The following is a 12,919-nucleotide window of genomic DNA, read 5'->3' as shown; positions in this document are numbered from 1 at the left end:
AGTCCGTATGATTCTGAAAGATCTTTTGTACTATACCTACCAAGGTATGGATAGGACAGACAATCTGACCAGAACAGCCCATGAGCCAATCACAGGGTGACAGCTCACCGACAACAGTACGAGGAGGAGCACCCTCTAGTACTGTTTGTCACTATTAGCCGCTGCCTACTCACCAACTCTTACTGAGGGGCGTGCGCAGCCTACAGTTGGTAGAATAGTGTTACTGTTGGCCGTAACCTATTCACCAACCAGCATGGCCTGCGTATAATCCACAGTAGGTGGGACGTGCATAATCTACAGTTGGTGGAATAGTGCAGCCGACTTTGTTACTGTTGGCCGTAACCTATCCACCAACCAGTATGGCCTGTGCATAGTCCACTGTTGGTAGAACAGGAATACTATTCAGCCGGCTGTACCTTCTAGGAAACCTACCTTCGGCTATAAATACTCCAACATCTTGGAATGGTAAGATCATCTGATATCTCAATCTTATCTAGCAATCTCTTAATATACTCTTATATTCAGAGCAATCTAGTCTGATTCTCACGCCAGAGGGTGGTCACAAGGAGGAACCCCCCCCCCTTCTCAGTGACGAGCTTACGGTGTCTGTTTTGCAGGTCTCCTGAAGAACAACCTTCTCAGCTAGATCTCATCCGTGGGAAACATTACTTAACCCCCAGATTATCTATAATCTGTCCAGGGTTCACTTAGTGTTTCTTCAGTAACCTATTGGAACAAATTTTTTGATGATATATTTTCGTGATAAAATTTTAAAATAAATGGCCCGTGTGTTCTGAAAATAGAAAGCCGAATCCAAATAAGCAAAAATAATAAATCTCACTTCACCTGAAGACAAATTAATGTCAGTAAAATAGCCTATCTGACTAAGAAGGTATGGAGTGGAGCAAGCACATACACACTGGAAACAACCGGCTTACCGGAAACATGGGAATGTATTCATTACTGAGTTCATTTTTCAGACTTTTTTTGACCGTCTAACGGTCACATTATTGTTTAACAAAATAATTTTACCCTATAAATTTAGTGTCATTTAATATAACATTTTACACAATTCTACTTTCTCTATTCTCTACTCTTCGTATCCATTTCAGTCTTTATTTTCATAAAACGGAATCATCTCAACAGGCTAAAACAAAGCATGTTTCGAATGCCTAGTCAAATAACCCAACAATCATCATACCCAACGTCACAACAAAATAAACCATTTGACACCCTTGTTGAACTTTCCTCAAAACTTTATTGTAATGCTCAATTTTTCAATATATTGAAATTACTTTTAGTTTTGCAATTAACTTGATTTCAAATATATTAATTAAACATAATTGAAAACTATGTAACATACTTTTATATTAAAAAACATAAATCAAAATAGAAAAACTGCAAAAAGAAATAAATAAATAAGATGACACTTTCATTTCTGAGAAAGACCGGAAAATAATACAGATCGCTGATATGATATCTGGACTAAACTGGAAAAAAAACGCAACGACTCCCTCCAAACAAAACTCAAAACATTAGTACAACAACGAGAAATATCCAACTATGCTTATTATTAAAGCAACAAGTAGCATTACATTAATAGACACTCTCACTTCTAAGAAAGACTGGAAAAAAATAGGGATCGCTGACATAGCATCCAGACTAAATTGTAAAAAAACGCGACGACTCCCTACAAACGAGCTCAAAACATAAATAAATTATTTAAAGACAATCCAACTATGCTTATTATCAAAGCAACAAGTAGCATTACATTAATAGACGCTCTCACTCCTAAAAAAGACCGGAAAAAAGTAGAGATCACTGGCATGACATCCAAACTAAACTGAAAAAAAAACGCGACGACTCATTCCAAACAAACTCAAAACATAAATAAAACAATAAAAACAATTCAACTATGCTTATTATCATAGCAACAAGAGCAGCATTACATTACATTACATTACATTACATTACATTACATTACATTAATAGAATCTCAGATATGACCATATAATTGAAAACTCATTATTAAAAAAAACAACAGAAAAGGACATTTCTTGTGATTTATTACATAATTCACATAAAAAAAAGCCATACAAAACCGAGTATGACAGCCAAGAATCATCTTCATATTCATATTCATATTCATATTCATATCCATCTTCATCTTCATCTTTATATTCATATTAATATTTATACTTCCTAACCATTTCATTTCATTCCATTATGATGGATTTGATCTCATGTTACAGTCAATACTCCGTCCAAGTCTCCGAATCATCATCCTCATCATGTTCATCATTCACACCAACTTCTTCATGTATAGTCGTTTCACCAAATAATAATAATCTGACCCCAGCCACCCAAACCAGTGTGTCCAGTCTATACAAAACCACCCTCTCCTCCGGTGACCACCACTTCACCACCGTCACCTGGCACCGTAACCCCACCACCGCCGACCACCACCTCCACATCACCTCCGGCAACCACCAACCCACTACCATTTTCAGATTAAACACACATTCCGGCATCTTCCGTAAGAAGAAAGGCACCAAAGCCCTCGAAATCAACGGCTCAAGAGTCGAAATTTGCTACGATCTTTCGTCGGCTCAGTACGGCGCCGGAGCCGAGCCGACTGAAGGGTACTACGTTGCAATTCTCGTCAATTCCGAACTGGGTTTGTTGGTCGGAGACATGTCGGATGAGAAAATCAAAACGTATAAACGGATCGGAAAGTATTGTTTAATTTCCCGGAAAGAATATTATTCCGGCAACACTTTGTATTCAACAAAGGCTAAATTCTCCGATGCCGGAAACTGGCATGATATTGTGATCCGGTGTACCGGACAAAACGAGGGTTTGAAGTACCCGGTTTTGCAGGTGGGTATAGATAAACGGGTCGTGATTCGGGTCAAGAGGCTGCAGTGGAATTTTAGGGGGAATCAGACCATTTTTTTGGATGGGTTGCTGGTGGATTTGATGTGGGATGTTCATGACTGGTTTTTTAGTTCGGAGTCCGGGTCCGGGTCGGGTCGGGCGGTGTTTATGTTCAGGACAAGAAGTGGGCTGGATAGCAGGTTATGGTTGGAAGAGAAGATTGTTAAGGGTGATGATGATAATAATGATGATAAGAAGACAGGATTTGCATTGTTAATTTATGCATTGTTAATTTAATAATGATGATAGAAATAAATAAAATTTTTGTCTTAAAAAATTTTTTTTTTATTTTCTTGTGAATTTTTGTTGAATATAAATCATTTTTTAAAGATTATAATGCTGCGATGGGTTGTACTTCGTGCCTAAAACTTGTACATTGTTAATTGGTTGATCTAGCTCATAAACTTCTGGGTTTGATTTTGATGCATTTCACATTTTCACTCCATGTTGAAGACCTTTTCAGTTTTCACCTGTTTTTAAATTATTTTAAGGTGATAATTTAAAATCAAAATTTGATTTATTTAAGTCCATTTGTGTCATGGGTATATTAGGTTCATTTGGGTTCTAACTTCTAACCAACCAAATATTTTTTATTGGGACAGAAATTTGTTAAAATATCTATTTCTTCATCTTTGATGTAACATATAATATATTTATATTGAAATGGATATAAGTAGTATATAACGCATCTCACAAGAAGAATATTGAATTGAGAATCCAAATAGGGAGCATTTATAAAATTTTGAAGCAAACCGAATCCTCCAATCGAAACTAGTTTGACATGTTCATGGTTTAGAAACTGAAACCGTTTATTCATCATTTATTTATTATTACTTCAGTTTAGCCTTTTAGACATATGCATTTATGTATATGTATTATATTCATGTACCAGTTTTATTTTTATTATTAAAAAAGTTACTACAAATTTTGTATATGAGGAAAAATCCAATCAAAATCAGGTCAAGCAAACCTGACTGCTATTTTCTTATCAAAACCGGACCATAAACATCTGCGTCAATGTTGTACGAAATGTAAAATATGATAAATTGCATCAATGGATGGAAGATTTGGGTGATCTTTTCGAATATTTGAAAGTGGATTAATCTCTTTTGCTTTTGAGGACTTCCATGCCATTTTAAGAAAAAGACTGCATTCGGTGGCTAAAGTGAGAAGAGGAAAGTTGAGAGGGGATGTGAGAATCTCATTTCAACATGAATTGGCTTCACTTACAAGCTTAGACAAGGACTGTCTTTTTTGCCAATCGGACCCTAATTTACTCGGTAATACATTGCCTTTTTTCTTTTGAACGGCCGAATAATATAAAACCAAAAACGGGAACCTTCTAACAAGCCAGCTAGGAGCCCAAAATACTTACAAACAAAAAAAAAAAGAAAAAAAAATGCCCGACAAACATGGACTGGAATGCTTATGATGAAAAGTTTACAAAATTAAACCTACACCAAGCCAACATGGATCTCTTGCTCTGATTTTTAACCCACAAGAAGGAGTTTGTATTAATTTCCCCAATTACTTTTGTTAGCATCCGCTGATTATCGTTGAAGATTCTATCACGTAACCATCATGATTGCTTGTAACGCCTTTGATTTCTCCTTTGTGAACTGTAGCTTTGTAGGTCTTCTAGGTATGCTAGGAATGATTCTAAATTAGTTTTGATCGGTAATTTCATCCATAGGAATATAATCGACCATATCATCCGTGCAGTGATGTTTCAGGTGCTAGACCACACAAACCACAACAAGTATCTCCGGTGTTGATTCCCATTGCCACCAGAGTTGATCTTGTAGGTATTCGATCTAATAAAACTCTCCAAATGAAGAAATTGATTTTGATAGTAATCCATTTATGCCAAAAATTACGACTGCCCACCTAATAATCCCCATTGTCTAGTTTCAATCTAAGATCTTTTACCATGAAAGGTATGACCTTATTACTCAAGTCTTTCCACATCCATTTATTAATGGAACATATGCATGTTGTGATTTGTGAGCCTCTTCACGTTTTGTATTGATGGAAATTTTAGGCTCATGTTTTTGATTAAGGTGTATTGGTTTTCATTAATTTCAACTATATCATATTTTTTCCGGTCAAAAGCGTTTTTTCGGCGACCTGCAACCAACGGCGTTAGCATTTCGTTAGTCGCTGACTATTGAGAACAAATATGATAAAATTAGAGATCGTTATCAGCCAATTCGTTAGTTGAGACCGATAGCGATCAAAAAGATGATAGTTAAAATAATAAAAACTTGTACACCTTTTGAGTAATTGAAAGTTGGAGCATGTGAGTTGTCCATTTATATTAGGGTTTACTGAACAACTTTAAAACTTGGTTACCTTTATATTAAAAATCGACCTCAAAATTAATATTTTTGTTTTCTGATGTTTAATGACTAATCGGTTTCGTTATGATGGAAAGTTGCAACATTTCGTTGGTAGAATATATTTGGACCAATCTTTGGTATTAGAAACTTATGAGTACATTACTCAAAAGGCTTATCCAGATAATTCAATCTATAATAACTTTTTTGGTTTTGCTTTTATAACGGTGACACACATTATAATTCTATATACTACCTATAATCCACCTAAATACCCCACAACAGGGTTTGAAGTTCACTTGGTTGGGTAGAATTGACTAATACCATTGATAAATCTATAATATCTAGGTTTTGTATTCTAAGACATAATTAGCTGACAAATCTTGAATAACTATGTTTGTTTTTAAGACATAATTAGTTTAAAATTTATTTTACTAAGTTTCACAGGTGGCCCACTTGGTGGATTATGTCTCATGATATCAGCCCCCCCCCCCCCCCCCCGCGCGCGCGTTTAGCCAGTGTTCGTCGTTTATTTATTTTCTTTTACTAACTTTCTATTCTAACTTTGGGATGAAAATAGGCCTCGAGTATGAACAGATAGACCACTGAACCTTAATGGCAATTTATTTTATTTGTTTAATTATCTCATAGATATAAAACGACATCTGGCTAAGATGAATATCATTTTCCATGATGTATATATATATATGTTAAGACTAAACACGTGTTTTCCATACACAAAACGCGAAACAAAAACTAACCAAATGTGCACGTCAAAATCTAAAAGTAGTTGGGTAATGAAGACATGCCGAGACTATTGATTTCATTTTTGTTAAATGGTTGGATACATAGTTCATTGGCACCCACTATTCCATACAAAGGTTAACACGTGTCCACGAGGACACTATCCAAACACTAGGTATTGTCACTTATATCTTTCTCTTTATGGTCAAGTAGTTCGTGCCCTCTTCTTCATGCCTACATCAATATGCATGTAATATGTGGATGTTGATACCTACAAAAGGGTCATCTCAAGAACATCTTTATATCATCCACCAATAACTTTAAGCATCAAAGTGCGTTAACATGAACGACAAGTTTTCTATTGAGAACTTTTCACAACGACAAATATCTTATGGCATGTTTGGTTGGTAGGAATTCAAAGGATTTCAATAGAATTGGAATTTAAATTCCATTTCATAACATGTTTGGTTGGCCAAAACAAGAAAGTGGAATTGAAATCAATTCCAACCAATTCCTTCAAACTGTGGATTTCACAATCCTTCATTATATCTATGGAAAGTTTGATTAATCAATGGAATCTTTATATATTACATAACTGTCCCTGACAAACAATAGCAAAACTATTGACCCTCATCTCCTAATCGCAACCGACACCGACATTTTTCTCCGGCGACAACCACCAACACTTTTCTCCGGTGACCACCACCAACGTTATTCCATCGATATCTGAACCACGTTTTTCGGCTATAACATTGCCTAAGCATCGCCGCCACTCCCTTCGTTATGTCAAACGTGCCTGAAACACCGGCAGGCGCCACCATCGTGTTACTGACCAGATAAGAACCACCATAACCCCCTGTTTTTCCTTCATCGATTCGATTTTGATTGTCGCTACTTGGTAATGGCCGGTGATGGATTTTGATTTCAAATCTGGATCAGGATGGTGATGTATTGGCGGTTGAAGCTCGCCTCCCCCAATGATAGACGAAGGTGTTTTTAAGATCTAGGTTAACATTAACCATACTGGTGGTGGTCGGGACGGTGGTGACCGGCGGGGCTTTTAAGGGGCAGATGACCGAATATATTTGTTGATTCTCTAAGGGCAATTTTGTCTTTATAGCTATTTTGTTCATTCCAATTCCAATCAACGAAAAAATAACCAAACAAATGATTGTTTTCCAAAGGAATCTCTTAAATTTAAATTCCAATTCCAATTTCAATTCCTTCTAAATTCCAATTCCAATTTCAAAACATTTTGTGAACCAAACGCACCCTTAGTTTTGTAATCATGAGTTTAAGAATCTTAGACCCAACAATTATCTAATACCCGGCACTTGTTTTTTTTATATAGAATATATGAATATTGAACCTCATTTGGCGCCTATATTCGAAGAGTGACCCCGACAAAAAAAAACGATGGGTCCGCTATTTCGCTCCTGACCTTATGTGCACAATTGCACATTAATATCGTTGAACTTATTGGATCTTTGATCTTTCATTACCAATGTTTTTACAGGCTTTGGTCAAAGGCCGGAGGCAATTGGCGATGACTGGTGGATTGACCGTGGGGACAAGATATTTCATTTGCATGAGTTCACAATATAATTTTAAAAGCTATTCAAACTAACACATTTAATATAAGTTTACTTATATGATTTTAAATTATATATACTCAAATCACTCTTAGGGAGACAAGATAAGCCACTCTTGTCAACATCATATTTACTTCCATATTTTTTTTACGTTCTTTCTGAAACCTCATACTTTATGTTGAAGATACTCAATGTCGATATATCTGGTCGTTGGGTCATGCCCTCATGCCTTGATCGTCTGGACGAAATCAGGATTTTTGCATTCCTAAACATAAACAAAACTTGTAAAAACGCTGAGGCTGTGCGGTTGACATTTCATCTTAAGAAAGCTCACTTAGGTATTGGAAGTAGTTCCAAACGTTTAAAAAAAAGAGTCTCCCTCCCTCCCTCCCTCACACACACACACACATAGTGGTGTGCACGGTTCAGTTATTAGCCTCAACTGAATTAACCAATTTGTTCAATTCATTTAGTTAGTTTTTGGTTCGGTTATTTTCACTTAAAAAACCAAAGTCAGTCTTGGCTAAAACTTTTACTTAGAAACACATGAAATGGATGCATAAATACATAAAAATATAAAAGGAAGGTATAAATATATGAAATGGAGATATAAATACATTAAATGATGGTATAAACATGAAATAAATGAAATGAATGTACAAAAGCTAAAAATATGTGAAAATATGAATGATTCGGTTTGATTAATTTATTAGGTTAACCAAGGGTACAAAAAAATAATCGATAACCGTTTTTCAGATAATTTCGATTCCGCTTCGTCAGTTTTTGATCTGATTCAGTTAACATTTTGACTAAACTCAATGACACACACATTGTGTGTGTATATTAGAAAGTTTATTTATAATCAATAATATGTTAATAATGGTGAGAACCACATTAAATATTGTATTATTTATCATATAAATTGACTTGATACATGTAGATTTTAACATTTTTAGATTTATTTTAGAAAACCATTATATTGTTAGTTTTTATTTATTTAAGCATTTTATATATTTAGAAAAAAATCAAAAAAAAAAGTGATAAAAAAAACTAGTGTGGATGGATAAATAAAGACTTGATTTTAACTTTTCTAGCTTGTAGTTGAAGTGAAAATAAACTACAATTCTCAACATAATTAATGTCAGAAGAACATGCTTATGTAGTAATGTGTATGGGAAGTTTTTCTTTTCTTTTTTTTAACTAACTAACATCCTCAAATTCTACTCATAAATATACACTTAAATTATAATGAAAGATGTACCTCCTTCAACTAAATAGTTATGGGTTCTACTGTCCTAATCTTATTTAAGAAATGAGGTAAAATAGGTGAAAAAAAAATAGCTGTTAAGAAAAATCTATAATGAAAGTAAAACTCCCAACAATTGAAAACAAGTACCAATTATGTACCCAACTAAATAACTAAATGGCGCTAGGCTAGAAAGCCTTTGGTGGAAAATTTCATCTATTTGGTCCATTTGGGTTCTGCTTTAACTTGGAGAGAGGAAGGGGGTACCTGCCCTATAGTTGGCACATGAATGGTTTATTTGTGTCTTCTAATAGGACCCTATCCCGTGGCCAAATATATTTGGGTATTTGGATTTTTCATACATAATTTGATTATGACCAATTATACCTACCTTGTCGACAACAAAGCAACAAGTTAATCAGGCACACCTCGTGTTTGAAATGTGACATGAAAGTACATCTTGTCTAAAGGTTTTGTAACATGTATGATGTATTTATATACATCATCTCCATTCTTCTTGAAAATAAATTTATCTTTTTGATTAAATCACACGCACAGGACAGGTTTAACTGAATTGCCGTCTTAATTTTCAACCAAATTGTTGAGGCTATGCCTACCCATTCTTTCCACTTTAGATGAAGAAAGGTCTATGTGGGTAGACCGAGTCTATCCCCACGGCATAAATGCACACATTTCATATGTCCGTTGACACACAACACAAGTGTTGACTATGCAATGAATACATACACATTGGTGAAGCCAATGTCATATAATGTCTAAGAAGGTTTTGAAGACACGTCATTGATGTTTATTTAGAAAAATATTTAAGAAAACCTAAATAAGACATCTACCGATTAATAGAGTGCCAGGTAGTTTGGTATAACGTGCTGGGTATGGAAAAAGTATTTTAGAATATAAATATCAAATATTTTTCTTACTTTAAATAATAACAATTTAAAAAGTAATTAAAAGATTTGTAAAAATATAATGTAGCAAGCGTTATGATACGTTCAAGTTGTTTTCAAAGTCCATCTCTTTACTGCCATGAAACCATGGTATGGAATTTGAAGTTATGTGTACAATTTAGTGCACCATATGTTTATGTAAAGGTTTGATTTTTCAGTTGTATATTTTGTTATTAGCTGACTAGTCAAATGTTTATGTTGTCCTTAGTTTTTTTTTTTTTGATATTTCTAGTAACTAAATGCTTTAATAGAATGACTCGCTTTCTTTGGCAAATTTATCACAATTGTTGATATGACGTGGATAATGAAAAACATAAATATTATGATAAACCTATAACTAAAACATACATGTTATAGCAGAGAGAGTAGTCACAGCTAAAAAGAATGATCCAGACGATATGATAGTCAGCTTGGTTGAGTTCCCTTTTAGGATATATATTAGTGATGGGGATTATGGTTCTTGAGAAACCGAAAATATGGAGAGAAAAGGGATTACGAAATTCTTATGTGAGGTTTAGAGTTTATGTTATGATGTTAATAAATTTCTCCATATATTTATATCCGTTCAAGGGAAAACCCTTGATTAGCAAGTAAAGATAATATGGTCCATCAACAATTACCTAACTAATAAAATAATAAGGTATAATTTTATTATTTTAATCTATTATTATATAAATAATAATGATAGCCATATATAAATATACGTATCCATGTATTTATTCTTACAACTAACGGCTTTAGTTCTTTATTGACCAACCCAACTTTCTTTCTTAGAATTGACCTATCCTTCCACCTTGGGTACTCCTCTACATATTTCAGATCCTACGCTCACACTTATTTTTATTATTATTATTTTGTAAAAATAACAACAGTAAATAATAAAAGAAAAAAAAATCTTTGTAGACATTAATTTTAATATCTAAATATCAACATATACGAATTAAAGCTTAGCTTTCAAGTTTCAACTATTTTTTTCTAGGTTTCATAAATACTGGTATAATCAGCAACCAATCACGTCATGTGTGAATGCTTAAGGTGTTTGAAAGAGAGTAATCATGTGTCTCATGCAATAAGCCAGTAATAAGTGGTATCATGGTCTTATTATAAACAAGTGGTGTAACTTTAGGTGTTTTTTGTTTTTTTAGAGGTAAAATATCTATAGTTCACACCTGCAGAAATTTGTAGAAGAAGATGTGAACCAAATCTCTAACCTCTGTAGTCTGTAAGAAGAAGACTGTTTGTTTTTTAACGTATGGTGACTAATAAAATAATTTGTGATGGTGTAAGAACTGTGGTAGTGTAACATCCTGAAATTTATAAGGTTGAATAAAGAAAGTTACGTTTAGTGATTTCCGCGTTATTAATTAATTAATATCGAGTAAAGAACGGATCATGGATTTAGATTAATTGAGATGGGTTAAATGAGAATGGGCTTTAGGTCCATGGGCTTTAAGGGATATAAATATTCCCTAAACCAACCTAAAACCCTAAACCCTCATTTCATTTCCATCATAATCTCTACACACTCCAAAACACACACACACCACACACCGCCATATACGGCCGGCGGCCGAGGGAGAGAAACGAGCAAGATCCGAGAGAGAGTAAACGATTAGTTGTGATTAAACAAGTTAAACGAGATCCAAACGAGCACAAAAGGTATGTTATTGACCTTTAAAGTTTATGTTTTATTGAATGTCCTTAAGCTTAAAGATCCAAGCTTTATAGTATATACGGGATATATATACGAACGAAATGGTTAGGGAACGATAGTGGGTGATGTCGAACCATAACAAGGGTATTAAAATCGCCAAAATGCTTGATAAAAACCAAACCCGTAGCTGAACTGGGCAACTTCGCCTGCGAACTGGGCAACTTCGCCTGCAAACTGATAACTTCGCCTGCAAATTGGTAACTTCGCCTTCAAAGCTTAACTTCGCCTACGGCCAAGTTCGCCTAGCTGGTAACTTCGCCTAAAGCTAAGTTCGCCTAAGGTTTAACTTCGCCTAAAGCTAAGTTCGCCTAAGGTTTAACTTCGCCTAAAGCTAAGTTCGCCTAAGGTTTAACTTCGCCTAAAGCTAAGTTCGTCTAAGGTTTAACTTCGCCTAAAGCTAAGTTCGCATAAGGTTTAACTTCGCCTAAAGCTAAGTTCGCCTAAGGTTTAACTTCGCCTAAAGTCAAGTTCGATTAGAAAATAAATTAAAAACCTAATGGAAAATGTGTTAAGACAGTTAATGTAAGCTAAGCTCGACCCCAGCCAGGGGCTCTGCCCCTTGGACCCAGCCAGGGGCTGCCGCCCCTAGACCCCGCTGCCAGGGGCGCTGCCCCCGGACCCCCGTTCGTTGTGGGTTGTATAAAGATAGAAATACAACATGAGTAGTAGTAGTTAATTGATACATGTAAATATTATACAGTTAGCCGTGCACAGCTCAAGAAGGGAATAACGATTAACGGAGAGCGTAACATGATTCAGGTGAGTTTCTAGCCCCATTTATGTGTTATGTTTTCGGGGCTGTGTGCATACTCGATGTGTTGTTAATACATTTATCCTAAGTGATAAGTGTATGCCATATGTGATATATGTGATGGATATGAATGATTGCTTGTCGGTACGCGAACGATCTTCGGATATTACGCGTACTGTCAGGTCAAAAATAAAGGTACGGATATTATATATCGAAGATGTATGAACATTACAAATGAATACTTGTCGGGGCGTGAACGATCTTCGGATATTGCACGTATCGACAAGAGGTATGGTTGTTAAATGAATGATGTAAAGAACGCCTAGAGTGTTCTTATGCTATAATGTAATTATTGTATATGTGAAGTATGTGTATACAGGTACACGAATGGTATGTGAGTTCTACGTTCGACATAGTAAGTTAGGATGACAAATCCCTCTAGCTTTTGTCGGACATAGACTCGGCTGGTGATGGCGTAGTTAAGGACTGCGGGCCTTATACGTAATGTAGATGATAGATGTAAACGTAGATAGGGACGGTGGGCCTTATACGTATTACAGATAATAGACGACAACGTAGTTAAGGACTGCGGGCCTTATACGTAAAGTAGATGATAGATGTAAACGTAGATAGG

The 12,919-nt window shown here is 35.1% G+C and overlaps 1 protein-coding gene across 1 annotated transcript; it reads left to right on the top strand.

The window, feature by feature from the left end:
• Nucleotides 1-2,229: 2,229 nt before the first annotated feature.
• LOC143568058 (uncharacterized) lies at nucleotides 2,230-3,174 on the top strand. Its single transcript, XM_077054301.1, has one exon. It carries the CDS (start codon nucleotides 2,230-2,232, stop codon nucleotides 3,172-3,174), a length of 945 nt encoding a protein of 314 aa, XP_076910416.1.
• The last annotated feature ends 9,745 nt before the right edge of the window (nucleotides 3,175-12,919 follow it).

This window comes from Bidens hawaiensis, unplaced genomic scaffold (assembly GCF_021521415.1).
Source record: "Bidens hawaiensis isolate Kalapana, Puna unplaced genomic scaffold, B.hawaiensis_p1.1 tig00023795_1, whole genome shotgun sequence".
NCBI classification, from domain to species: Eukaryota; Viridiplantae; Streptophyta; class Magnoliopsida; order Asterales; family Asteraceae; genus Bidens; species Bidens hawaiensis.
This window is presented reverse-complemented; position numbering and strand designations above follow the sequence as displayed.

Bases quoted from the DNA above. Each gene is read 5' to 3' on its own strand.
- LOC143568058 (XM_077054301.1), top strand. From the start codon at position 2,230: ATGGATTTGATCTCATGTTACAGTCAATACTCCGTCCAAGTCTCCGAA.